We start from the raw sequence: 11,952 nt of genomic DNA, 5'->3' as shown, positions 1-11,952 counted from the left end.
CTGAAATTCCCTCTCAGGTGGTCAAGCTGTCCCTGCTGCCATCTTGGTCAACGAGGAGTTGGTTCACAATCCCTGCAAAACAAAAGGTAAGTTGTCTTTCAGCACAGGACATTCCCCAAAGTGAGGCTGAGGTTGTGTTGAATCTTTGTTTGGCCGTTAGGCCTTCTGAGACAGCAGGCATGGGGGTGGGGGGCTACCTTTGCCAATGTGGGGGCAAGGAGGGGGCACAATGCCTTGCATCCCTTTAGCCCAGGGGTGCAGAATGTCTTTTAGCCCAACGGCCAAATTCCATTTCAGAGAAGTTCAGTGTGTGTGTGCACATTCCAGTGGTAGACAGGCTGAAGACAAAAAGTCTGAGGCCAAAAACCAACCACATTACAATATAAGTTCAGCGTCTATGCAGAACAGCTGTAAGCAACCCGGCATGAGGATTTACAGACCCTCTTTCAGACTGAGCACCAATTCCATTTCAGGGAAGCTCTTGGGGGCAGGGTTCCAGTGGTGCGCTGGCATGAAGTCAGAGCCAAAAGCAGAAAGGATGAGGCCAAAAATGCAAATAACACCAGTCTATTTTTGCTTCAAGCTTTAATTGTCAACAACTAAAAGCGTCATCACACAGGGGGAAATCGTGTTTGCTTACCATCACTTCTCCGCCCCCGTGTTTGTTCAAAAGAGGAAGTAAACAAGGTGCACGTGGCCCGTTCAGTGGGCTGGTTTGATCCCGCTGCTTCTCCTGCACATAGCAGCAGAGAGCGGCAACTTCCATCTTTAAAAATAAGTCGGACTTACTGGGGTGTTTTTTTGTGGCTAGAAGGGGCGGGAGGCAGACGACATGATGAGAGGGACCCACGAAAATCTGTGAGTGCCCGGTAAGGAGTGTGCAATAAAATGCTTGTCTGATGGAGCTCTAAGCCTTAGGAGAGGCATTTCAATATTTCAGAAGGAGGAAGAAAGTGCACAAAAGCCAGGAAACCACCCAATTATTGGTGGTTAGGGGGAAAGGGGAGGAGCCAGGAGAAGGGGCGTGGCCAGGCTGGGACCTCAGGTGGGCCAGGTGTGGACCCTGAGCCTTAGCTTCTGCACCCTTGCTTTAATCTCGCCAATGATCTCCCCTACTGCAGGCTGGGCCTCCAGTACCTTCAGCAGATGGGCGCTTAGAAGGGTCAAAGTCCCGACACTGGTTGATGATGTCCTGCAGGTAGTGGGGGCAGTCTTCTCTCAGCGGTTCCCGGTATCTTTGCTTGAAAACCTTCTCATAGATCTCCTCTGAAGCACAGCCTGTGGTAATAATCACAAGGACAGGGAGATGCCCTGGTTATTTACCATACTCAGCGAGATGATGAGTCTCATTCCCAACTCTTACAGCCTAATTAATTAATTGAAATCGTTTTTGCCCTGCTTTTCAGCCAAATGGTTTACAGATCAGTAAAAAAACAGGACAGGGCAGGACAGGACAGGGATACAATCTAAATGACATGACATGAAAGGAAAAGAGAATGGGGAGGGAAGAAGAAAACAGAGGCACTATAACAAAGTTCTAATAGAGATCAACTGAAATGGAAACAGTTCAGGGAGAGGAGGAGGCAAAAGGAGCTGGTGTCTCAGCAGAGCCACTAAATGGCCCTGCTCTGCTGCAGCCTGCTAAATCACATCCCTAATGAGACATTAAATGCAAATGCCGACAAAACTCTTCAGGAGGGGGCAGTTTTCAGATGAGAAATAATGGAGTCTATGCTTAAGCCAGACTTCTCCAACCTACTGCCCTCCACATGTGTTGAACTACAGCTCCCTTAAGTTCTTGGCCTGCTGGCTTAGGGCTTATGGGAGTTATAGTCTAACACATTTGGAAGAAACCAAGTTGGGGAAGACTGGCTGGCGTAAGCCATTCCCTGCCAGCCACATCTGTGATGCAACTTTCTGCACAAACAGGGGAAGAGTTCTCCACCTCTTACAAACATGCCTTGAACTCCGTAGTAGCAACAACAGCAGCTATAGGATGGCGTTGCAGTGGGAAAGTGTGGCGATTCCCACCTTTCTGTCCCTTAGGTATGTCTGAGTTTGTATGTCTAGCGAGTGCAGAATGTTTGACTGAGTGGGTGTGGCAGGTGATGCGGTGAGAGAGGGGGAGGGAGGAGTATGAATAGGTTGGCTGAGGAGTTTAGTGTGGTTAGTTTCGTTTTGGTCTTAGTCTGGGAGTTTTAGTCTGGCTTGTGCTTCGTGAGAGTGTTTGGTGTGGGAGGAGTGAGAAGAGACAGAATTTTAAGGGACTTGGGATAGTTGTTTGAAATATAAAAATAAGCAGGTTTGACCTAAATTGAAATACCAAAGATCTGTTCAATTTCAATAAACTTTACTTTGTGTTCTGTTACTGCAAACCACGCGTCAGCTCGGATTTATTACCTGCTATATTACACAGTGTAAAAGCATTTAACAATTCACCTGCAGTTCAGTACCTCAGCAATAGAACCTGTTTATCAAAACCCTTTACCTCGTTCCCTCACATATAAGGGAGAGGTTGTGTTGTTTTTACCCTTTCCTCAGGCTTTTCAAGAGGTGGTGCTTGGCTTGAGAAGGGTGGGCTAGGCAAGGTCTTCTGGGTGAGGTCGGTGCCGTCGCAAAAGGCAATGGGTGGGGAAGCAGTAAAGCAACCCAGGACCTGTCTTGATGGCGCAGTGCCAGAGCCGCGAGAGCACTAATGCAGAGTTGTCGCCAGCACCAGGCTGAGCACCAGGGAATGGGGCAGATGGCTCACCTCCCTCTGGCTGCCCTATTCCTCTTCCTCACCATTTTTTTAAAATTAATCTGTAGATGTGAACCTTTGCATATACAGATTTTAAAAAATGGGGGAGGGAGAGGAACGGGGCAGTCAGAGGGAGGAGAGTCAGTTTGGGTGCCGCGCGTCACTGTCTTCCTCCCCCTCCAGCTGCCCCGTTCCTTCCCCCACTGTTTTTTTTAATCTGTAGATGTAACAGGCAGCAGCGGAGGACTAGGCCAGCAGCACCACCCAATGAGAAGGTACGTGGTTGGCAACCATCCAGCAACCCCCCTTCCCTGCAGCCCAGCCCCCCTAGCAGATGATGATATTTGATAATAGATGATAACAGTGATAATGATAATAGATGATGATGATGATAATGGTGATGATGATAATGGTGATATTGCTAATGGTGGTGATATTGCTAATGGTGGTGATAATGGTAATAGATATTGGATGATGATGATTGATAATGAATGATGATAATGATAATGGTTGATGATAATGGTGGTGATGATAATGATGATATTGCTAATGATGGTGATATTGCTAATGGTGGTAATAATGGCCTTGTTTTATAGATTTGATAGGAGTTGAAGTCTGAAACATCTGGGGAGCACCAGGTTGGGGATAGCTGTTGTTGATAGGATCAGCATATGAAAAGGAGGACAGGGCTCCTGTATCATTAACAGTAGTACCCTATTTCTTCGATTTTAAGACACACTTTTTTTCCCATATAAACATCTCTAAAAATGGGGTGCGCCTTAGAATCATGGGTGTGTCTTAGGTGTTTTTTTTCTGTTGGTGGTACTGAAATTAGTGTGTGTCTTACAATCGATGGTGTCTTACAATTGAAGAAATACGGTATTAAAAAGGGATTTCAGCAGTTAAAGCTGCAGGACAGGAGTCCTGCCCTCTTCTGAATCTGGTCACAGTTCCTGCAGCTTGAACTGTTGTGATGAACAGGGACTATCACCAGGTGCTGCATGTATACAAAACAACACCTGCTGAAATTCCCTTTTCTACACAACTGCTAAAGATGCACGAGCCCTGTCCTCCTTTCCATATGGTCACCCTATAAGTAACCTATTATCTCCATGGCACAAGGAATTATATTGGGGTGGGGAATATTTACATTTTTGTCTGAATTGTAAGGTGTAGAATTAGATATGTGTGAGAGCCAGCGTGGTGTAGTGGCTAGAGTATCAGACTGGAAGTTGGGACATCCGGGTTCTAGTTCCCACTCAGCCATGGACACCCACTGGGTGACTTAGGGCCAGTCACAGACTCTCAGCCCAACCTACCTCACAGGGTGGTTGTTGTGAGGATAAAGTGGAGAGGAGGAGGATTATGTACTCTGCCTTGGGTTCCTTGCAGGAAAAAAAAGCCGGGATATGAATGCAATAATAAATAAATAAATGTGACCGAGGCCATGCCCCCTTGGGGCCTGGACATGTTGAGTTGGCCCCACCTTGGGGGTGGGCATGTTGGGGTGGCCACGCCTCCTGAGAGTGGCCATATTGTCCTCCTTTTTGGTTTCCAAAATATGGTCACCCTAAGTTTGATAAAAGACCTGTTCCTGGTGGAGATGAAACCTGTTAGAACTGGTTTCCTGATATGGCTCAACACAGTTGCCTGCAACTTTGGCCTCTCCTCGGGGCCGTGGCTACAGGGACTGTCATGATGACCGCCTGCACTGCCAAGTTGATTACTCCCCTACTGATTGTGTGATAGGACCTGACAATTCAGCCCCCCTCGCAGTAGCTTCAGGGCTTTCTTCACCCTCTGAAAGCAGAAGAGGAGTTTAGTCCCAGTCACTCTCCTCGACCTGGATGATGTGCTGTCGCACATAGGCCTCACCTGCAAACGGGATCTTGCCAGTCACAATCTCCCACAGCACAATCCCAAAGCTGAAAAGAAGCAGGGAGGCCAGGTTAGTGTGGCCAGGTGGCCTACTTTACAGTCCTCTATTTCGGAGAACTGGCTGACAACAGTCCTCTATTTGAAGGTGTCCAATCCAAAGTCAAAGAACCATAAAGAGAGAAAGCAGGCTCGGACTTCGAAGTTGCTCATCCACAATTAGCACCTGGTCAGCAGAGTGAGCAGGTGCTGCTCACCTGGTTAGTCTTCCCCACTATGGGGAGATGTGTTCTATATTTCTGTTTAAATGGTAGCAATTATTTCCAGTGGAGGCTGGTGGCTCCGATGTCAGTGGGGACAATGAATCCGCTCCAGGTTTCAGTCAGAACTCTAAAGGAGCTCTCCAAGGTTCAGAAACCCAGTACTGAAACCTGGAGCAGTTTTACTGCCCAACTGACTTCAAAGCCACCAGCCTCCACTGCTTGCACTCCTCACAGGGCTTCCCTTCCTCTGCCCCATAGCGTTGTGCAGGACTGGGCAGCCCCTGGCCTTTTTTGCACGTTCACCTCCAACTCCAATTAGTAGCTGGGGGAAGTTGAGGGCGTGGCTCTCTGAGGAACCATAAAGGGCCGGATTGGGACCCCACTTTGCACCACTGGATTAGTTAAACAATATGCGTGGCATTACGCCTTGGGACAAAGCACATCCCCTTCCCCTGCAACTGAAAGCCAGCGATGCAGCGGTTGGGGGGCAATTGAGGAGGTGGGCTTGAGCAAGGTGCCTTTACTGCCTCCTCACCACCATGATCACGGCTGATGGTTTATGTGCCCTTTCCCTCAAGACCCACTCGCAGGGAGAGCGCGATGCAAGTAGACAGTGTTGCACCATCTCCTCACTTGCCAAAGCTTGCATGAGCCAAGCAGACAGGCAGCTCCAGAGGAGGAGGGACCTTGACAGGTGCCCAGTGATGCTGACCCGGGTGTGCTGCTGGGCGTTTAAAAGATCCAAGGTCCAAGCCTGGAGGACACAATTCTGCAAAAAATCTGCCTATGCTAATATATATATCTGAACATGCAAATACAGAAGTATTTACAAATAATTTCCGATGCAAATCATCTCAAAGAAAACAATTTCTTCCATGAATTCGCACCCTGCTCCAGATCATCTCAAGCCAATGGGAAATGCCCTTTCCCCCTAAGCTTTAGTTACACAAAGACTATGCAGGGAATGTTGCAGCGTGTGGAGGGGAACTCTTCCCTCCCCAGCTGCAATCCCTCTGAAAAATTGCCCCCCTGTGTGGCAATTAAGCTGAGAAAAAAAGTTTGTTGGCATGAAAAGACACTCAGGTCTCTGAGGAATAGACCTGAGGTTCTGGGGGGAATAGATTTAGGGCTGAGTCCCATGGGCCCAGGCCTGACAATGTCCCCGGAGCCCTGAGCAGGAGCAAAGGACATAAATGATGCCCAACCTTGTTTGCTTAACTGACACAGGAGAGGACGAGGATTGACACCAGCTCTGCATGTGTCTCCCTGTAAGTGTGGTTAGGTCCTCAAGGACTAGAGCCTTGGCTAAGAGATGGGGTGAGCCACAGCTGTGAAGTGGCACAACTGTGGTGGCCCAGTGGGATGGGTACCTGTATATTTCGCTAGCCAAGTTGTATTGGTGGTTTACTGACGCCAGACCCTCAGGGCAGATGTAGGCTGAAGAAGAGACCTCTTTATGGGCTTTCTCCCTGCCTTTCCGACTGATGGAAGACTCCGTCTGATCCAGCTTGAATCCTGACAACTGAGAGGAGCAGAGGGAAGGCCACACGGCCAAGTCACTCAAGAGCCAAATATCTGGAATGCAATGCTGTTGAAACCCAGTGGGAGGAGAAGGCAGTTTTGAAGTGCTTTAAAATAGTCGGAGTAAGTGCCCGACTTTTTTAAAGCAAAGTTTAGGAGGGTTGCCCCTGGATGGCTTCAGGACGGTGGCTGCATCATATAGATGACCTGCCACCCCTCCGAATCCACTCCAGGGCAAACTCCTTGTCAAGACAGGCTACAGGAAGCTGTGTTGGTTCATATCAATATGCCAGGACCTGGTGTTTTTAAAGCTAATGAGTCTTAATTGGCGTATCGTTGCTGGGAATAGTGTTGCTGGGAAAATTCATTTTCCCACAGCTGCTGTGAGAACTAAGCTCAGTGGAAACATGGACAGTGTGTGCGTGTGGGATAGCAGACGAAACCAGTTTAAATGCTAATTAAAAGGAGGGGCTGCGACCTGTGAGCCCTGGCTCCACTGCACCACTGGAATTGACCTTTAAACCACAATGTATATGTTGGAGCCAGCAAGCACACACACACCTGGTTTGCTCACAAGACAGCCCACCGTGGCTTAATTTATCCACAGGGGCTGTCACATTTTGCCAAGCAGCCAGCTTAGTGTGTTGTGGGAATCCAGGAGGCAGGGGTAGTGTGAAGGTCAGACAACCCTCAAATAATCCTAAAACAAGCTATGAGTCATTTGAGGATTGTCTAACCCTGAAAGAATTCCTGTTGCCTGGGTTTGAATGACATGGCAAGCCAGGCGCCCAGCACAACATGGCAGGCCCTGTGGGTACGTTAAGTCATGGTGGGCTGCCATGTCATGTGAGCCAGGTCAGCGAGGGAGGCAGTAACCAAGTCTGCATGATCACCGCAGCTCACTGTGGCTTATTTAAGCCGGGGTGGGGTGCATGTCATCATGTGCCCAGCGACTTTTGAATATTGAAGTTGCGACTGTGGCTTGTTGTATGGGGTGGGTTGTTGGCGTGATTAACAAACCACCCCCACAACCCTAAAACAGCCCATGGGTTCTGGGTGGTTTGTGGGCCGTAACAACAACCAACCCTCACAGGGTTCCGATGGCACAACAAGCCATGGTTGCATCTTGAATATTCAAAATTGCCTCCCATCCACGCTGCAGTCCACCATGGCTTGAATAAGTCACGGCAGGCTGCTTGATTGTGTGATTCAGTCCAGAGAGAGATTGGAGGGTGGGGAGAGGGGAAAAGAGAGTTCTCACCTTGACACAGTAGCCTTTGGCAATGAGGAACGTAGTACTGTTGATGCAGCGGTGCATTTGGCATTTGTCCAGCGTCTGGTGCAGCCTGCAGCCAGCAAGAACCAAGAGCAACACTGTAGGCTTGTGTACAGCCTGGGTGCAAAGGCACATTGTTCAATGGCCAGCCTGCTATAGACCCACAAAACCTGCTTTTTAGACACTTGGTCAGCTCTTCTCATTCTAATTGCATGCCGTCCTTTGGGTTTTTGTGCAATTCCAGATACTTCAATGTGGGTTGGCTGGTTCTTTTGTCAATCATGGAGTTAGCTTTCCAATTTTCAAGGCAGAGCTATGCGGAGCACTGGTTGGCTTGTCTTTGTGTCAGTCACAAAGCCAACTCCCTCCCTTAGCAACATCGGCAGCTGCCTTATGTTGAGTCCGATCCCAGGTCCATCTAGCCCAGTATTGTCAACATGACTGGCAGCAGCAGCAGCTCTCCAGAGTTTCAGGCAGGATTCTTTCCTGGCCCTACCTGGAGATGCCTGGGGTCGAACCTGGAGCCTTCTGGATGCAAAGCAGATGCTCCAAGACTGAGCTATTTATTTATTTATTTATTTATAAGCTATGATACCTTCTCCAAATAGTTTTGAAAGTATTTAAAAACAGCATTAAAAAGCACCCCCCACACACACACACACACACAAACTGCAAACAAACATCTGATCATATAAACATGCCAAACCCTTGTGGGGGGTGAGAATAAAATGGACCGCTGTCTGAAGTATGTGGGGAATAGTCAAGAGGAAAAGGCAATCAGATCTTGATCCACAGGCTGCATTTGTTCCTTTGCAGGAGCAAAGATGGAGAGGAGGAGCAGAGTCCATTCTACAACCAAAAAGGCCTTGCACCTGCCTCTGCTCACAGGTATGTCTGACTTCACCCCACGTCTTCCAGCATAGGTGTTGCTAGGCACTCAAAAGATCCAGGCCCCAGGCTCAAAAGACGCAGGTCTGCATGAAATGTGCATTATGTTGATTTATATCTTACATCCCTTACAAACCTGCCCGTGCTTTAAGATCTTCTGGGGAAGCCTTTCTCTCTGTCCCACCAACATCCCAGCCACGCCTGGTGGGAACACGGGAGAGGGCCTTCTCAGTGGCTGCTCCCGTGCTCTGGAACTCCCTTCCCAGGGAAGCTAGGCTGGCTCCCTCCTTGATGGGCTTGTGGAGGCAGGCTAAACCCCTTTTTGTTCCAGCAGGCTTTTGGTGAATAATCTGGACCTCCGTCTGTGCCAAGAACTTTTAAAATTGTCATTTTAAATGTTTTAATATTGGAACATATTTAATATATTTTTAACTTTTGTATATTTCTATTATAGGTTTTAACTGTATATGTTTTAAATTTAGTAATGCTGCCTTGAGGCCCAGCATTGGGCAAAAGGTGGGATATAAATAAAATAATAATAATAATAATAATAATAATAATAATAATAATAATAATAATAATATCTATTCATGCAAATGCAGAAATAATTAGCAGTATTTATTTCAATTCAGCAGAAGGTGAAGCCAGCCAAATTAATTTCTCATCCAGATGATCACAAATAAAATAGTCAATTAATTTGCACCCTGCCCCAGACCATCCCAAACCAATGGAAACAGTCTTTTCTAAGCTTAAGTGCCATGCGGGGAGGGATGGGGGGGTGTTGCAGCCTCCTCGGCTGCAATCCCACCTTGAAAACCGCCTCCTCCGTGGCAATTAAGCTAAGGGAGGGGGAACCCCTTCCATTGGCAGCAACAGACATTCGGACTCCTGGTAAGCAGCAGTTACTGCAGCCAAAACTCTCCCCACGGCCTGAGTTTGATCCCAGCAGAAGCTGGTTCTCAGGCAGCCAGCTCAGGTCGACTCAGCCTTCCATCCTTCCGAGGTCGGTAAAATGAATACCCAGCTAGCTGGGGGAAAGGCAGCCGTGACTGGGGAAGGCAATGGCAAACCACCCCGCTACAAAGTCTGCCAAGAAAACGTCAGCAAAAGCAGGCGTCCCTCTAGGAGTCAGCGATGACTCGAGTGCTTGCACAAAAGGTTCCTTCCCTTTCCTTTCCCTGGGCCTAGCAACAGCCCTCCAAATCCAAAGATTTCTCCATTAGCCCACATGAGCTGCTAAACAGCAGCAGGAAAATGTACATTTGTTTAGACAGCAGAGAACACACCTCCGCTATGCCAAAAGCATGATATTGATCTTCACCCCCTATGTAATGACTCTCGATCTTTGGGGAAGAACTTTGAACAATTCAAGGGCAATCAATCCAAGAAGCCTTCAATACCAATTTTGTGGAGTGAGTTTCTGCTAAGCAACCCTGCACTGGTCGCCTTACTGAGGATGATTCAGGGCAGGTTTATTCAAGATTTGGGAACAAGAGAGAATATTGATAGAGGGAATGGTCATGGCAATGCTCCCATGCAATTAGACTACAAGTTGGACTCGATGGCCTTGTAGGCCCCTTCCAACTCTTATTCTATGATTCTTTGATCACATCCTGAAACTTGTAGAAAGCTTGATTTAATGAATAAGAAATCCAAACATTCATTCATTCATTGAATTTATATCCCGCCTTTTTTCCTCCAAGGAACCCAAGGCAGCATACATAATTTTCTTCCTCTCTATGTTATCCTCACAACAACAACCCTGCGGGGTAGGTTGGGATGAGAGTCTGTGTCTGGCCCAAACTATATGTTTATTTTCATTTTTTCTGGAAATGGCAACTTGCGTTCTTACCACATAGAAGCCCATTCCCAAGACCATTGTGCCACATGACTATGGAAGGGGACAGTTATCTTCCAGCTGCTCTTCTGCTCAAAAAGAGATGTCTGGTTTGGTTCATGGGAGCATCCATGGACTCCCCTATTCCCTCTACTGTACCTGTACAGACCAGCGGCAGCATCAGACGCCATTTCTGTGCGAATCTTCCAGGATAAGTCTGGTTCCTTCTTCAGCACTTCCCTCAGGGTGCCTTTTTCACAGTATTCCACAACAATGGAATACTCCGGGGTTGGCCCTAGTGCAACGAAGGTATGCAGTGAATTGAGGCAACCTCTGGGGTTTCCATCTCGATTATAGAGCCTTTGGGCAACGGTGCTAAATCTAGAAGCAGACAGTTTTCAGCTTCGTGACACATTCCTGCCTGGGATAGGTTAAGACAGGGGTGGGCAAAAGGCAGCTCAGGATCCGGTGGGAGATCTCTGGGTGAGTTGCAGTAGATTGTCAAGGGTTACTGTGACTCCTACTTGTTTAACAATGGCAACAGGAACAGCAGTGTGATTTCCCCCAACTACATAGGCTTCTGAAATGAAGAAAGCCTATTTAGGGTCCACTCCTATTTAGGGTAACGGCCAGGGAAGGCAACGGCAAACCACCCCGCTATAAGGCCTGCCAAGAAAACGTCAGCGAAAGCTGGCGTCTCTCCAAGAGTCAGTAATGACTCAGTGCTTGCACGAGAGGTTCCTTTCCTTTCCTTCCTATTTAGGGTGACCAGGAGTGGACTTGTGTGTGAAAGGACCATGTGCTCAGTTGGGTACTTTCTGGTGCAGAAAAGAAATTCGTAGGGTCAGAATGAGCTCAGAGACACCCTGTTCTTTAATTCTAAGTGTTTTTGTTTCTTTGGTACCTGGCCCTTGTTGGTGGATCTTGGGTTTCTATGTTGTGTTTCAGCTAGTGTTCCCTGTTGTTACAGTGAGGGCACTATACATTGTTGGGCACTATGAGGTACAGTGATAATTTGGGGCAAGTTCAGTGGATTCTGAACAAGCAGTAGTTAGATTTCCTAGAGTCACGGGATATAGATCCACAACACTGAGAGCTCTGGTAATCATGACCCCCCAGCCCTCAGACCTCCCAGTGTGCAGCAGAGGACTCAGACAAGGATGAGGCACAGGATGCATCCTTGGAATAGTTCAGTCAATGTGTTATTTAGCGCCCTGCCAACCAGAGGACACAGACCTGCCATCATCCTCTTGCTCAGAGGATGAGTTTATGGCAGAGCATCCATCTCCCTAATCTCACAGGAGATTTAGGCTGCAAAATAACATCCAGTCAGTTCTTCCAACAGGGGCAGAGCTGACCATGCTACAGGTCTTGTCAGCCTAGGTAAGGCTTCACTTGGCTGTAGCTCCCTGCTGAGACAACATCCTCCTATTGTCTTAGAAGGACCCACTTGGAGCTATCCAAGATCCTATTTTCTTCTTTCCTTGATGTAACTGTCATCATATGCCCTCAGCTTCCCCTGCAAGCCTCAAGAAACACAGAACAAGACACC

General features: G+C 47.8%; 1 protein-coding gene across 1 annotated transcript in view; it reads right to left on the bottom strand.

Annotated features, from left to right (window-relative positions):
* Positions 1-13: 13 nt before the first annotated feature.
* Positions 14-11,952, bottom strand: part of MLKL (mixed lineage kinase domain like pseudokinase) — a 28,504-nt gene continuing 16,565 nt past the window's right edge. Inside the window, exons 5-10 of the mRNA XM_063141475.1 lie at positions 10,560-10,695; positions 7,661-7,745; positions 6,249-6,400; positions 4,616-4,665; positions 1,138-1,278; positions 14-72 (exon numbers count right to left, since the gene is read on the bottom strand). Of these exons, the coding sequence (XP_062997545.1) occupies positions 14-72; positions 1,138-1,278; positions 4,616-4,665; positions 6,249-6,400; positions 7,661-7,745; positions 10,560-10,695 (623 nt within the window). The remainder of the gene's footprint in view (positions 73-1,137; positions 1,279-4,615; positions 4,666-6,248; positions 6,401-7,660; positions 7,746-10,559; positions 10,696-11,952) is intronic.

The sequence above is a fragment of the Elgaria multicarinata genome, chromosome 14 (genome assembly GCF_023053635.1).
Source record: "Elgaria multicarinata webbii isolate HBS135686 ecotype San Diego chromosome 14, rElgMul1.1.pri, whole genome shotgun sequence".
Taxonomy (NCBI): domain Eukaryota; kingdom Metazoa; phylum Chordata; class Lepidosauria; order Squamata; family Anguidae; genus Elgaria; species Elgaria multicarinata.
The sequence above is the reverse complement of the archived record's forward strand: the minus strand, read 5'-3'. Positions and strand labels throughout refer to the sequence as shown.